At 44.2% G+C, this 14,651-nt stretch overlaps 1 protein-coding gene across 8 annotated transcripts in view; it reads left to right on the top strand.

Moving 5' to 3' along the window:
- Positions 1 to 14,651, top strand: part of DOCK10 (dedicator of cytokinesis 10) — a 1,791,775-nt gene that overhangs the window by 1,200,037 nt on the left and 577,087 nt on the right. For all 8 annotated transcript variants that reach the window (XM_085634396.1, XM_085634392.1, XM_085634394.1 and 5 more), the window contains exons 20-21: positions 1,145 to 1,268; positions 1,481 to 1,602. In XM_085634396.1, the coding sequence (XP_085490522.1) occupies positions 1,145 to 1,268; positions 1,481 to 1,602 (246 nt within the window). The remainder of the gene's footprint in view (positions 1 to 1,144; positions 1,269 to 1,480; positions 1,603 to 14,651) is intronic.

The raw sequence follows: 14,651 nt of genomic DNA on the forward strand, positions 1-14,651 counted from the left end.
TAATTGTCAACACCGGCACTTATGACAGTTGCCACACGGTGGGCTGTTTGTGCAATTAAAAGATGAGCAGAAAAGTTGTTTATTAATTCAATATACATTAAAAAATAACTAATACCTGCCGCCCAAGCCATTCTTATAGATTTGGGGGTCTTGAACAATCTGAAAAGTCATACTTGTAGCAGTGTTGTGCTTAGTAGTTGTGTGGGTACTGTCATTGGCAGCGCTTGCAGGGGCAATGGGTGGTGCAAGCTGTTGTGTCCTCCTGATGAGGGGGCTGGCACTTATGTTTTTTAGAAATCAGGCACTGGCTCAGTCATATACCCTTTATGCAATAGTGCTTCATAGAAGCTGTAGTATGCACAGGCATTTAGAGCATCATCATGACAACGGAGTTGCCCTCCTTGTTGGTGCCGATGTAAGCATGATGTTGTTCCCTCAAATTGCCAATTCTTGCTTGGGTGGCTTTGGCGACTGGCAGGGGTTAATTTATAAAAAAAATAAGTTCTGGCCCTCTCGTCAGGAGGCAGGTTGCACCAGCCCATTTCTCCTGTTAGCGTCACCTAAAACAGAACCAACTGCTAACAATGAAAGTGGGGAGAGGATGTGGAGTAATGGCCAGAGCTGCATACTTTGTAGCTACAGAACCAGATTTGAGTCTTGGTGTCAGTTCAACATCCTGTGATTCTGGGCAAAATGCTTAATCTCCCCATAAATGAATGTGTCCTTAACCAGTGCTCATGCAAAGCCCCTGTGTTGATGATTAAGTGCTAAGCCCCTGTGTTGATGATTAAGTGATGGTGCTGAGCACCCGAAACCACAGGCTCAAACTAAGCACTGGTGACAGGCTTACAACAATACAAGTAGGCTAAAAAAAGGACCAATATTTATGTAGATATGTTACGTTGGACTTGAAATGCCTATTTTAGTGGAAACCAACACATTGATTTAACTATCAATGTCTGAAAAATTTCGCTCCTTTTTGACAAAAGGCAAAGGTGAAATGGTTTGCAATAAATGATATGCAGCATAACCTTTTATAAATAAATATGGAACAACGCTATGTATTACTAGTTTCTCTCCACTCCAGCTGCTCATTCTTATTCAATAAACCTGACTAATGTGTGGTGTTATATTTATCTTTCAGGTAAAAATTGAGCTTCCCACCCACCTCCACGAGAAACATCACATTTTGTTTTCTTTTTATCACATTACCTGTGACATCAATGCCAAAGCGAATTCTAAAAAGAAGGAAGTGCTAGAGACGCCAGGTACATCGTCATAACTTGCATTTTTATACATTATTTTCAGTTACCACATACAGCACTTTGTAATATTATGCTATCGATTTCCTGTTCATTTGGGGTGTAGTTTTCTCTATCACCTACTTTTTCCTGCATTCTCTATGTTTAATGCAACTTGAATTTTGCTATGTATTCCAAAATCGTATTGCCTCTATTGTGTTCTTTTTTTACCGGTCCAGTTGGATATTCATGGCTTCCTCTAATAAAAGATGGTCAAATTACATCTCAAGAGCACAATGTTCCTGTAGCCGCCACGCTTCCTCCAAGATATTTGAGCCTTCAGGATCCTGCAGCTGGAAAGGTATCATTCAAATCGTACAGTATGTGGAATGCATGTACAATTTATTTTCTTGTAATGCTCCTTTTAAGAGTCTTACATGAGCATCTGTAAGTGATGGGGCTTTAGTGCTGGTGGGGCTCGGTGCGACAATACTAGTCATAAAGTTAGGATTTTGTCTCAGTTAAAATTAAGTTTGTCTTAAGTTTAACTTAAGACCAAAATTTAAGATGGACTGAGTCAAAATCCTAACTTTAGTACTCCTAAATGCTTTCTGTGAATACCAAAAGTTGTAAAGTTAGGATTTTGTCTCAGATTACTTTTGTGAATCGGGCCCTAAGTATCCTTGAGAGGTACATTAGGAGGCCACCCTTCTGATATGTATACCATACAAACTTATGTCGTATAAGGAGCTTTGAGATGTGCACAGATAGACCATTACGGCTGTACGTGTTTGAAAACATATTGCAAAATTGCACTGTATTATGACGGATTGGCTTTTAACAACAGCACATACTGTACTCACAAATGTTGTGTGAAGATATTTTTGTAATTTGAGCCTGTTTATACGTTTCAAACAGTTTCAGGCACTATTTATATGTGAATTAACATATTTCAAGACGTCTGCCACCTGAATTCACTATACAACCTATAGGACCTGTGTTGTCCCTTGTTAGTTTCTGGTATTGTACATGTAAATGAAGCTGGCTTGTAAATCAGTGTGTGAACAAGACTCTCGTAGTCGAAATGCGTAACTGAAAAGTTAAGCCATCTTTTGAGCAAATCCTTATCTGAGTGTGCTTCTTACTGTGAATCGAGTGACATACATACATATATATATATTCACTGAAAAAACCATAGGTTTCACACATGTTATAGTTAGCTGGACATTTCACTCGTAAAAATCCAAAGAAATTCCCCCGTTATAGTTAGTGCAGGCAACTATAACTCACGCGACCGCAATCCTCTGCTGATGATGTCAAATATTACATCACTGATGACATATGTGTCTTTATGAAAAATAAATATTTGTAATATATGTATAGCTAAAGATACAGTATTAGCATCAACAGAGGATTGCGGTCGCGTGAGTTATAGTTGCCTGCACTAACTATAACGGGGGAATTTCATTGTTTTTTTACGAGTGAAATGTCCAGCTAACTATAACATGTGTGAAACCTATGTTTTTTTCAGTGAATTTGCAAGGTTTTTTAAATGCTAATTCCTAACTATAACGTGTGTGAAACCTATGGTTTTTTCAGTGAATTTGTACGGTTTTTTAAACGCAAATTTTTTTTTAGATTTTTGGTAAACCTATGTATATAATAATATATGTACTATATCCTGCATTATGGAATGGGTAAATTTTTTTTTTATTCATTTTTTTCCGTGCGCGTACGGTAAGCTGACGCTACGCGCTCCGTACGTCATAAGTACGGTGCGCTTACGTGATACGATGCGCGTACGGTAAGCTGACGCTACGCGCTCCGTACGTCATAAGTACAGTGCGCTTACGTGATACGTACGTGACGTACGCGTACACGCATGCGCGTTGCGCGGAAGCAATGTCGCGGTTACGCAGGGGCGTGTAATGCGCATGCGTGAGTGCATCTTACGTACGCGCTCCGTAAGCGCTCCGTAAGCGTCACGTTTGCGCATGCGTACTTGTTTACGAGCGCGTACCGTAAGCTTACGGAGCGCGCACGGTAGGTCATGTGATCCACAAAGAACACTTTTCATTGGTTGAAACTACTTTCAGTTCCAGAAATTCCCACACCACACCCATTCCCCTCATTACTGCTTGAGATCCCCTAGGAGAAGGAGCTGAATTGACATTGAGATACAATGGCAGAGCAGCAGACCTCTTCTGAGAGTGAGCCTAGCAGCACCATCATCAGACAGAGAAGGAGGAAACAAAAGGATTCTTTTGTGTGGGAGTATTTTACTTTTCCAGAGGGGCAGAAAAAGGTCAATGCTCCATTGGTCACTTGCACACTTTGTGACCGTGTTTTATCTAGAGGAGATCCAAGGAAGAAGTATTCCTTTGGAAATCACTCTATGATGAGACACATTAGGGATAAACATCCCAGGACCTTTGCTCGACATACTGAAGAACACTCTTCAGTAAGTCACCGGAGCCCAACCTCAGAAGCTCAGCCGAGTACATCATCGGCAGCTCAGCTGAGCCCTTCCTCTGAGGTGGGAGCATCACCTTCTTCTGCTCCTCTGGACATTAACCCTCGATTTCGGAGGGTTTCAATGAGGTGTACAACGTGTTGTGGTCTTATTGTTTTTGGGGAGACCAGTGTTTCCCTTATTAACAATAAGATAGACCAGCACGTTTGTAGACGCTCATAATATTCCCATTCTTTCTTTCCTCCATCCCTGTATTAACCCAACGGCTCTTTTAAGAGCCAACCTTACCTCACAATTTTTTTTATTTTTTTTTAAGCTTTCCTTTTTGAATTTTTTTTTTTGCCGTGCGCGCACGGTACGCGTAATTACGCGAAGTTCGCGGAATTTCTCCGTTTACGCCGTGCACGTACGCTAAGCGCATTCGGCGAATTTTCGAAAAAAAATTAAAATTAATTTTTGCCCTTGGGGGTCCTTCTGGGACACCCTGACAAAGGCTAGGGGGTCAGGAACTGTCCACCCTGCCCCCTTTTCACGTTCTCCACCTTTGTTTTTCACCCCCTCAGACTGCGAGAGACAAAATGGCGGCCGACACTTCCTGGTTTCGACCTATTCGAATGTTTACTGAGATCTAACAACCAATCAGAATCACGCTCGCGCACGGCGGCGTGCGCGTACGGTAAGCTTACAGTACGCGCTCGGAGCGCGCCTATAGATATATATATTGATTTAAATGCTATTTTCTCAGGAAATACTGAACAGATTTACACGAGACCTTCAAAAGGCACATCCCTGACCTGACGGCTACCTCTCTGCCAAATTTCAAGTAATTTTGTTCAGCCGTTCGGGCTGTAGCTCGGACTAAAGGTCCTATGGAAAAATGCATGGGGAAAACGCGTTTTGGGACCCCCCCTTTTTCTCAGCCCCCGCTTGACGAATACCCCCGAGACTTTCAGGGTAGGAGCGGAGCGCCCCACCTATTTTGAGAATTTTGTGAGGATTCGTCAATCGGCGCCAAAGTTATTCCAAATAGAATGTTGCGGATTTCCTATGGAAACACGGTCCTAACTATAACTACCTACTGGCGACCGCCAGTAGGTAATATATATATATATATATATATATATATATATTCAATGAAAAAAACATAGGTTTCAGGCACGTTATAGTTAGGAATTAGCATTTAAACAGCCTTAGAAATTCACTGAAAAAAACATAGGTTTCAGGGGCGTTATAGTTAGCTGGACTTTTCACTCGTACAAAAGCCTTGGAAATTCTCCCGTTATAGTTATTTCAGCTAACTATAACTCGCGCGCCCGCAATGCACTGCTGATGACGTCACATATTACATCACTCATGACATGGTCAGTGACATCACTCATGACATCACTGATGACATCTCAAATAACATCACTGATGACATCACTGATGACATCATCCTTGTGATAGAGTGGCAGACCTCCCCTCCCCCTAATACAGCCTTTGATACACACATTCAAAAATAGAAACTAAAATTTTCAAAACAATGGACATACCAATACCAGTTACAACAACCTATTCAGTAATTCTAAGATCCACATACACATCCACTCATTCACAGAAGAGCAGAAAGAAGCCTTGTTGCAAAACCACCCTGTCCTCTCAACTTTTTCAGACAGATACTGGTGGTAACTGAGTCTGACTAACCAGTCCTAGAGCCAGTGCTATGTTAAAAGACACTCAGAATACAGTGAAAACACCTACATACACTAGGGAACACTAAGCGTTGGGGTCCCCCTGTGATTAGCATGACTGCCTCTGTAAGCCCCTAGTATATAATAGGGCAGGGGATTAAAAAGACCTCTTAAAACGCGCCACAGAGCTGCGTTGCAGAGAAATGTAAAAAGTGGCACGGCCTAGACCACCTCTCTGCAACGCAGCGCAGTGGCGCTTACTGGAAGCACCTGGTGGGCTAGTTGGCCCCCAGGGTCCCTCAGGAGTGAAGGGGAATTATTTCCCCAACTTAAAACGTGCCACAGGGCGTGTTTGCACACGTTAACTCAGGCCCCGTCCCCTCCCTTCACCACTGTGTAAACACGCCCTGTGGCCGTTTTTAGTTGGGAGATTAAGTTCATTTGAATCCTGAGGGTCCCTAGGGTCCAACTAGCCCACTAGGTACATCCAGTAAGCGCCACAGAGCTGCGTTGCAGAGAGGTGTAAAAAGTGGCACGGCCTGGACCACCTCTGCAACGCAGCTCAGTGGCACTTACTGGAAGCACCTGGTGGGCTAGTTACCCCCAGGGGCCCTCAGGATTGAAGGGGAATTATTTCCCCAACTTAAAACTCACCATAGGGCGTGTTTGCACACATCACCTCATGCCCCGTCCCCTCCCTTCACCACTGTGTAAACGCTCCCTGTGGCCGTTCTAAGTTGAGAGATTAAGTCCCCTTGAATCCTAAGGGTCCCTAGGGTCAAACTAGCCCACTAGGTACCTCCAGTAAGCGCCACAGAGGTGCGTTGCATAGAGGTGTAAATAGGGGCGTGGCCTCAGAACACCTGTCTGCAACGCAGCTCCCTGGCGCATACTGGAGATACCTGTTGGGCTAGTTGGCTCACAGGGACCCTCAGTATTGAAGGAGAATTAATTCCCCAACTCACAACTGGCCAGGGGGCAGGTTTGCAGAGTGCTGCAAGGAGGGGGCATGGCCTCCGGCGCAATGCCGGTCTTTTATTTGTTTTATTTTTTTAAGAAGGAGGGCTGTGTGGCCCCCCCTTCTTTTTCTAATTTATTGGCCCTGGGGACCCCATCCCCCAGGGCCTGCACCCTAATTTTTTTTGTTGAAAAAAATTAATTTGAAAGGGGGCCACGTGGCCCCCTCCCAAGGCCTTAATCGGCTCCGGGGACCCCAACCCCCGGGTCATGGCCTTTTTTATTTTTAAATTCTTTAGGAGGGGGGCTGCGTTGCCCCCCTCCTCAGGCCACTTATGGCCCCGGGAACCCCATCCCCCGGGGACGGCCTTTGTTTTTCATTATTTAAAAAAAAAATATTTATAGAAACACCTAGGACATGCTGCACAAACCGTATGTACCTATCACCATGACGATTTGCGTGATATTCATTAAAAGGTGACTATGCATACAATGAATCCACGTGGAATGTATTTACACCGCGCGTGTCTGACGCCTTACCGTGCCTAATCCCGGCGCCCCCGCCGGTGGGTACTCTCCAAGTAGACACCCTTGTCGTTTATTTATACACGTATCTATTGACGGGCCATTCAAAGGGCATTCGACAAAAATTCGACCAAACTATGCAAGTAACCCCCCCTCACGGTTAATAAAACACACATCCACCGCCGGATGTGTAATACTTTTTATTTTACTCTCTGGAAAGGAGACGCACCTCACTTGAGAGTCACAGCGTGCTCCTGGCTGAGCCCAATGCTGTGTTACACCCACCAGTGCCCGCCAAATGCCAGACACCTCTGTGTTGTATTCCACCAGCTAGTGCGTATGCTATGACACTCTCTAGCCCATGTGCACTGTAACACCACCCCGTGAATATGTCATGTCACACTTGCCTTCGCACGGGTTATATTGCCCCATCTAACGTGCCTTCCTTGATACCTATGTTATAACGCACGGTACAAAAGGGGGTGGTGATGGACGGAGCATCAGAACTAATCAAACACTCACACCTAGTCAACAGATCTGGGTTTGATCCATCACCGTTCTTTAGCCCACTCTGCCACCCCAGTTCAGACATGGCCATATGCAAATCAGTCTGACCCTGTGCCTCATGGGAACAGTCCAGCCCGAACTGCCAAGCCATGCCTTCCCTGGACCGGAAACAAGCTTCCTGGGACCGGTTTCTGGCATTTCAGCCGTCTTCAGCCAGGCTTGCTTGAATCCAGTGGCAAAGTGAGCAAGGGACTCACGTCTGAGCATACCCTGCCAACTTATGGCGAACAAAGCGGTACAAAAGGGGGTGGTGACGGACGGAGCATCAGAACCAATCAAACACTCACACCCAGTCAACAGATCTGGGTTTGATCCATCACCGTTCTTTAGCCCACTCTGCCACCCCAGTTCAGACATGGCCATATGCAAATCAGTCTGACCCTGTGCCTCATGGGAACAGTCCAGCCCGAACTGCCAAGCCATACCTTTCCTGGACCGGAAAAAAGCTTCATAGGACCGGTTTCTGGCATTTCAGCCGTCTTCAGCTAGGCTTGCTTGAATCCAGTGGCAAAGTGAGCAAGGGACTCACGTCTGAGCATACCCTGCAAACTTATGGCAAACAAAGCGGTACAAAAGGGGGTGGTGATGGACGGAGCATCAGAACCAATCAAACACTCACACCCAGTCAACTGATCTAGGTTTGATCCATCACCGTTCTTTAGCCCACTCTGCCACCCCAGTTCAGACATGGCCATATGCAAATCAGTCTGACCCTGTGCCTCATGGGAACAGTCCAGCGCTATGCCATACATATTACAATCTGGGATCCATATCTTTGTCACAGTGCATATGCAACGTTACACTCCCCAGCACATATTTTATATTTCAACTTTAGAGACTAGTTAGGGTACACAACACTGCCCTGTGCATATTACACTCCAAGGCGCATATCGCATAGCACGCGCTAGTGCCTGTTCTATCTCGCGCCCTCGAATAGTTCTGTCATTGCACACAATGTATTGCATATTATATTTCACGCCCCGGTTCATCTTATATCCCACTTTTTGGTGCATAGCTTATACCATCTACTATATCTAGTTTTCATTTTCAATCGTGCTCTCAGGAATATGTTCTATATAACACTGCGTCCACCCACCCTTTTCACGGGCATTACATTTTGCGATGGTGGTGGAGGGTCAGGGGGTATTTCTGCGAAGTGAGCCCGGAGTCCCAGTCACAAACGTCCTCTTCTTCCTGAATAAAAGTGAGATTATGCTGCATACTTGTTCATATTTTAAGTAGTTCGCACAGACACACATTTTAAAAACAATAAAGTTCCTAATACCCAACTTCTCTGAACAGTTAGCTTGCTGCCCCATCCACCTCCTCCCTATCCTCTGTTGTCTGAATCCATGGACTAGCCTCCTCCCTCCTGCCATGCATGGTTTGATGTGCTGCCACTGCCCTCCATTCAGTATGATGTACCAGTCCACTCCTCCTGCCCTCCATTGCCCAATTCTATGGCCCATCATTGACCTCCTGCTTAGCCTCTGTGCTTAGCTTGCTGTCACTATTCTCCTTCCCCCTGCCCTCCGATGTCTTTGTGCATGCCCCTGCTCCATCCTTTTTGCCCACCATGTTTCATGGACCTGCCACTCCGATCTATTGTGAGTGTTCTGTTGAGCTGCCACTCCCCTCCCACCTGCCTAGCATTGTCAGATGACTGTAACCTGTCCCTGCGACCGCCACCCTGCCAGTCCACATGCCATGCCCCTATCCCCTTCCTCCTGTCCTCCATGGTCCATTTTACTGTCACACCTTTCTGCCCTCCCTGGTCTGTTGTGCTGCAACTGCTCCTCCTGCCTGCCCCGCGCAGTCTGTTGTGAGGCCCCTTCCCCTGAACTCTCTTGTCTGTGCCCAGGTCCTGACCCTCCCTTCTATCCTCCATGGTCCTTTGTGCATGCCCCTGCATCCTCCTTCTTGCCCATCATAGCCATTGTGCTGCCACTAACTCTCCCGCTTGCCATGCATGGTCTTCTGTGCTGCCATGGCCCCTCCCACCTTCCCTGTGTGGTCAGCTAGCTGTCCCTGACCCCCTCCCACCTTTCTCCATGGTCTGTGTGTATGCCATCATAGTCTCACTGTTGCTCTCCATGGTGTGTCTTGTTTCTAGTGCCCATCCTGCCTGACCTCCATGGTCATCTTGCTGGTCCTGCCCTGCCCCCTTGCCCCCAGCCCTCTGTTTCCATGTGCAGACCGCTTTTCCCTCCCTCCTGGCTTGTTTGTTTCATCGTAATGCCCCTGATCCGTCCCTCCTGCCCTTTATGGTCTGTTATGCTGCAGCTTTCTCTCCTGTCTGTCCATTATGGTCAGCTAGCTACCATTGCCTCTTTCCCCTCTGTTCTCTGTTGTCCATGTGCATGGTCCTATCCCCTCCCTATTGCTTTCTATGGATTGTTGTGCTGCACTCCCGTCCCGCATGCCCTGTGTGGTGTATTGTGCTGCTGCAAACCCTGATGCCTGCCCTGTAGGGTCAGGTTGGTGCACCCCTCCACGTCCCTCCTGTCCTCTGTTATCCGAGTCCATGTCCCTACCCCAATTCCTCCTGCCTACCATGATCCAATGTACCATACTTGCGAACATTTTGGACTTGGTAAGAGGTAGATTTTGAAAAAAAACTGGGGTATTTATTTTCCCCTTTGAGTTACATTGAAAAAGAGGAGATTGTAGACAGGAGACAGATCAAATAAAGCCCATTTAAGGTTAAAAACATTGGACGTTTCCTGGCTGAAACGGGTCTGTTGGCATGTATGGTTGTACTACCACTGCCTCTTCCTTCTGCCCACAATGGTCTATTATATTGCAACAGCCGCTCTTGCCAGTCCTGTATTGTTGGTTTGTTGCCCCTTCCCCCCTTTCCACTGCCCTCCATAGTCTGTTGTGCTGCCACTGCCCTTCCTGCCTGCCCAGTGTGGTCAAATTGTTGCCTCTGAACTTTCCCACCTGCCTTCAATTTTCAGAGTCCTTGCCCCTGGCCTCTGCCTCTCAACAGTATCCCAATGAACAACTATATTGCTAACATTCTATATTTATTACAAAAGTGTGGAACGCCTGACGTCATCTTGATGTACTCAGAACTGTAATACCTAGAGCATTTCCTTTAGAAATTACATATATGAGAGGGTCTTATTTGCATCAAAATTATGGTTAGTGCTCTAAAAAACTAAAACGAGGACATATTTTCTGAGTTTTCAAATAGCGACAAAGAACTTTTAAATTATTTGTAATCTTTATGTTTTTTTATCCAGTTGACCACTTGATTAAATGTTGCATCCAAGGGGAGAGGGTGTGGTGTTACTTCCAGAGCTGCAGACTTTGCAACTGGGGAACCAGGTTGGAGTTTCTGCTTCAACTCAACATTCTGTGATTCTGGTCAGATCACTTAATCTCCCCATGTCTACAACCAAAATAAATTTGATCTTGTGTGATGTAACCAATGCTCATGTAAAGCACTCCAATACCTGACAAGTCTGCACTATATAACACTGCAAATACACAAAAAATAAGTGTTTTGCACACTTCGGTCATTGGGCTACATGTGGGCTACATCTGGTTGATATTTGTGCTGCATTTGGGCTCTTTTGTCTCTGGTGGCCATCTTGGGAGATTTATTTGTTATGAAGTTTCCTAATTTCCTCATTTACTGCAGTCTCCTCAGTAGGAAATGCTTTCAGTTTTTTACTTTGATTCCATCAAGAAGGTATTCAGATATGTCACACATTTGCCATAAATTCTGAGAGTTAGCACTCTAGTTGCTCATACGATCACTGTAGTAAAGCTACTGCTCACCACGGAAGTCTGCTGCTGGTATTAAAAGTGCATGTTTCAGTCTGCAAATCAGAATTTTTTAATGAAATAGAAGAGGATTTGAGAAGTCACTCAAAATGTGCCCTAATTTTTTTTCTTCAGCACTAATCATAATTTCTATGGCAAAATGAACCCCCTCATTGTGTTCCTTTTTAAATTAAATGTTTTAAGTGTTACCAGTTTATTCCAATCAAGATGGCTTCAGGTGTGCCATACTTTTGTCATAAGTAAGACAGTAAGCGCTCCAGTTGTTCTTAAGAACACTCTGGGACATTCTGTCATTGGGCTATACTTGGGCTACATCTGAGTGATATTTGGGCTACATTTTGGCTCTTTTGTCTCTGGTGGCCATCTTGGGAGATTTATTTGTTATGAAGTTTCCTAATTTCCTCATTTACTGCAGTCTCCTCAGTAGGAAATACTCTCAGTTTTTTACTTTGGTTCCATCAAGAAGGCATTTAGATGTGTCACACATTTGCCATAAATTCTGAATGTTAGCACTCTAGTTGCTCATTAGATCACTGTAGTAAAGCTACTGCTCACCAGGGAAGTCTGCTGCTGGTATGCATGTCAGAATTTTTTAATGAAATAGAAGAGGATTTGAGAAGTCAAAATGTGCCCTAATTTTTCTTTCTGCAGCACTAATCATACTTTCTTTGGCAAAATGAACCCCCTCATTTTGTTCCTTTTTAAATTAAATGTTTTAAGAGTTACCACTTTATTCCAATCAAGATGGCTTCAGGTGTGCAATACGTTTGTCATAAGTAGGACTGTTAGCGCTCTAGTTGTTCTTTAGAACACTCTGGGAAGCTGCAATAGAACACAAAGGAATCAACTGACAGTCTCTGCCCTTGTTGGATGTACATGTTTTACAGAGAATGTCAGACTTCCTTCTCACATGACTGAGAAAGATAATGTGAATTTACATAAAATATGCTCTCAGTTTAGCTTATAGATCACCTTCCAAACCTCTGTGGGAAAAGCATGAGAAAATTGTTTTCTCTCAAACATGATTTATGATATCACAGCAGAAGGCTTTTTCACATGGTAAAATCACCTTAGAACACACCACAATTCCTAAAATGTGTATGGTACCATCAACAAATGATTTATAATGTAACTAAAGTCTTAAAACCTTCTATTAACTGCAATGCTTTTTAATGAGGTGCTATCATGTATATTGGTCCCAAGATGGCTGCCAACACTTCTTGGATGAAGTACTGACAGCCAATCAGATCTCACGATGAGATGTGTGGTTAGGCTCCGCCCACATATATCTATCTTTTTAACTCTAATTTTCGCAGGAACTACTGAACGGAATTACACCATTTAAACAAAAGGCACGAGTCTGAATCAAGGACTACCTCTTTGCCAAATTTGGTGTAATTCCGTTCAGCAGTTCGGGCTGTAGCTGCGTCGACAGGTCCTATGGGAAAATGCATGGGGAAAATGCATTTTGGGACCCCTCTTTTTTCTCGGCCCCCGCTTGATGAATCACCGTGAAATTAGGTCCTAACTATAACTACCTACTGGCGACTGCCAGTAGGTAATATATATATATATATATATATATATATATATATATATATATATATATATATATATATATATATATATATATATTCATTCACTGAAAAAAACATAGGTTTCACACACGTTATAGTTAGGAATTAGCATTTAAAAAACCTTGCAAATTCACTGAAAAAACCAAAGGTTTCACACATGTTATAGTTAGCGGAAATTTTACTGATAAAAAACCAATGAAATTCCCCCGTTATAGTTAGTGCAGGCAACTATAACTCACGCGACCGCAATCCTCTGCTGATGCTAATACTGTATTTAGACACTTATTTGCCCATGTCTTCTTCCATACATTTTTAGCTATACATATATTACAAATATTTTTTTTTCATAAAGACACATATGTCATCAGCAGAAGATTGCGGTCGCGTGAGTTATAGTTGCCTGCACTAACTATAACGGGGGAATTTCATTGGTTTTTTATCAGTAAAATTTCCGCTAACTATAACATGTGTGAAACCTATGGTTTTTTCAGTGAATTTGCAAGGTTTTTTAAATGCTAATTCCTAACTATAACGTGTGTGAAACCTATGGTTTTTTCAGTGAATTTGTACGGTTTTTTAAATGCTAAGTTACTTTACGCCATTCGTGGCGTGCGCGCCCACTTAACGCAGTTCGTTCCGTGCGCGCACGGTGCGCTTCGCGCACCGTGCACGCACAGTGAGCACGCGGTGCGCTTCGCGCACCGCGCGCCCACTTTACGCAGTTAGTGCCGTGCACGCACGGTGGGCACGCGGTGCGATGACAAAGCAAGAAAGCACGTCAACAAATCTGTTTCTGCTTTCCTCCGTGACTATGGTATGGGTGCCATTTACCACAACAACTTGCGTTATGACATGCAAGACATTTATAGAGGAGATGGTGTGCACTTCAATGATGAAGGGAACAGAGTCTTCCTCTTGAACCTTAGACTCTGCATCGGTACTTACTTGTAGGTACCACTAAAAAATCATTTCATAAACACAACGGCTCTTTTTAGAGCCCCCTAATATCTAAACACTTAAATATGATTTTCATTTTTTTTTTTTTTGTTTTTTCTACCGTACGCTTACCGTAAGCTTACCGTACGCGTACCCCGTGATTTTTTTTAAAATCAATAAATGTTTTCTTTGTACTTTACAGTCCTTCTTTGACCCCCTCACAAATGTAAGGGGGTCTGTAACTCTCCTCATTGCCCCCTTTTCTTGTTTTCACTCTTTTTTTTCTGAGTGAAATACACAAAATGGCGGCCGCCGCTTCCTGGTTTCGGCCGATTCGAATGTTTACTAAGATCTAAGAGCCAATCAGAATCGCGCTCGCGCACGCCACCGTACGCTTACGGTAAGCGTACGGTAAGCGTACCGTAAGCGGGCTCAGATATATATATTGATTTAAAGGCAATTTTCTCAGAATCTACTGAACAGATTTACACCAAACCTACAAAAGGCACTTCCTTGACCTAGGGACTACCTCTCTGCCAAATTTCGAGTAATTCTGTTCAGCCGTTCGGGCTGTAGCTCGTTCTAAAGGTCCTATGGAAAAATGCATGGGGAAAACGCGTTTTGGGACCCCCCTTTTATCTCAGCCCCCGCTTGACGGATCCCCCCGAGACTTTCAGGGTAGGAGCGGAGCGTAGCGCCCCACCTATTTTGAGAAATTCGCGAGGATTCATCGACCGGCGCCAAAGTTATTCAAAATAGAATGTTGAGGTTTTCCTATGGAAAAGGGGTCCTAACTATAACTACCTACTGGCGACCGCCAGTAGGTAATATATATATATATATATGCTGGTCAATTTTGGGTGAATATATATGCGGTGGCTCCAGGCCACAGAAGCAACGCACCACCCCT

The sequence above is a fragment of the Triturus cristatus genome, chromosome 11, assembly GCF_964204655.1.
Source record: "Triturus cristatus chromosome 11, aTriCri1.1, whole genome shotgun sequence".
Taxonomy (NCBI): domain Eukaryota; kingdom Metazoa; phylum Chordata; class Amphibia; order Caudata; family Salamandridae; genus Triturus; species Triturus cristatus.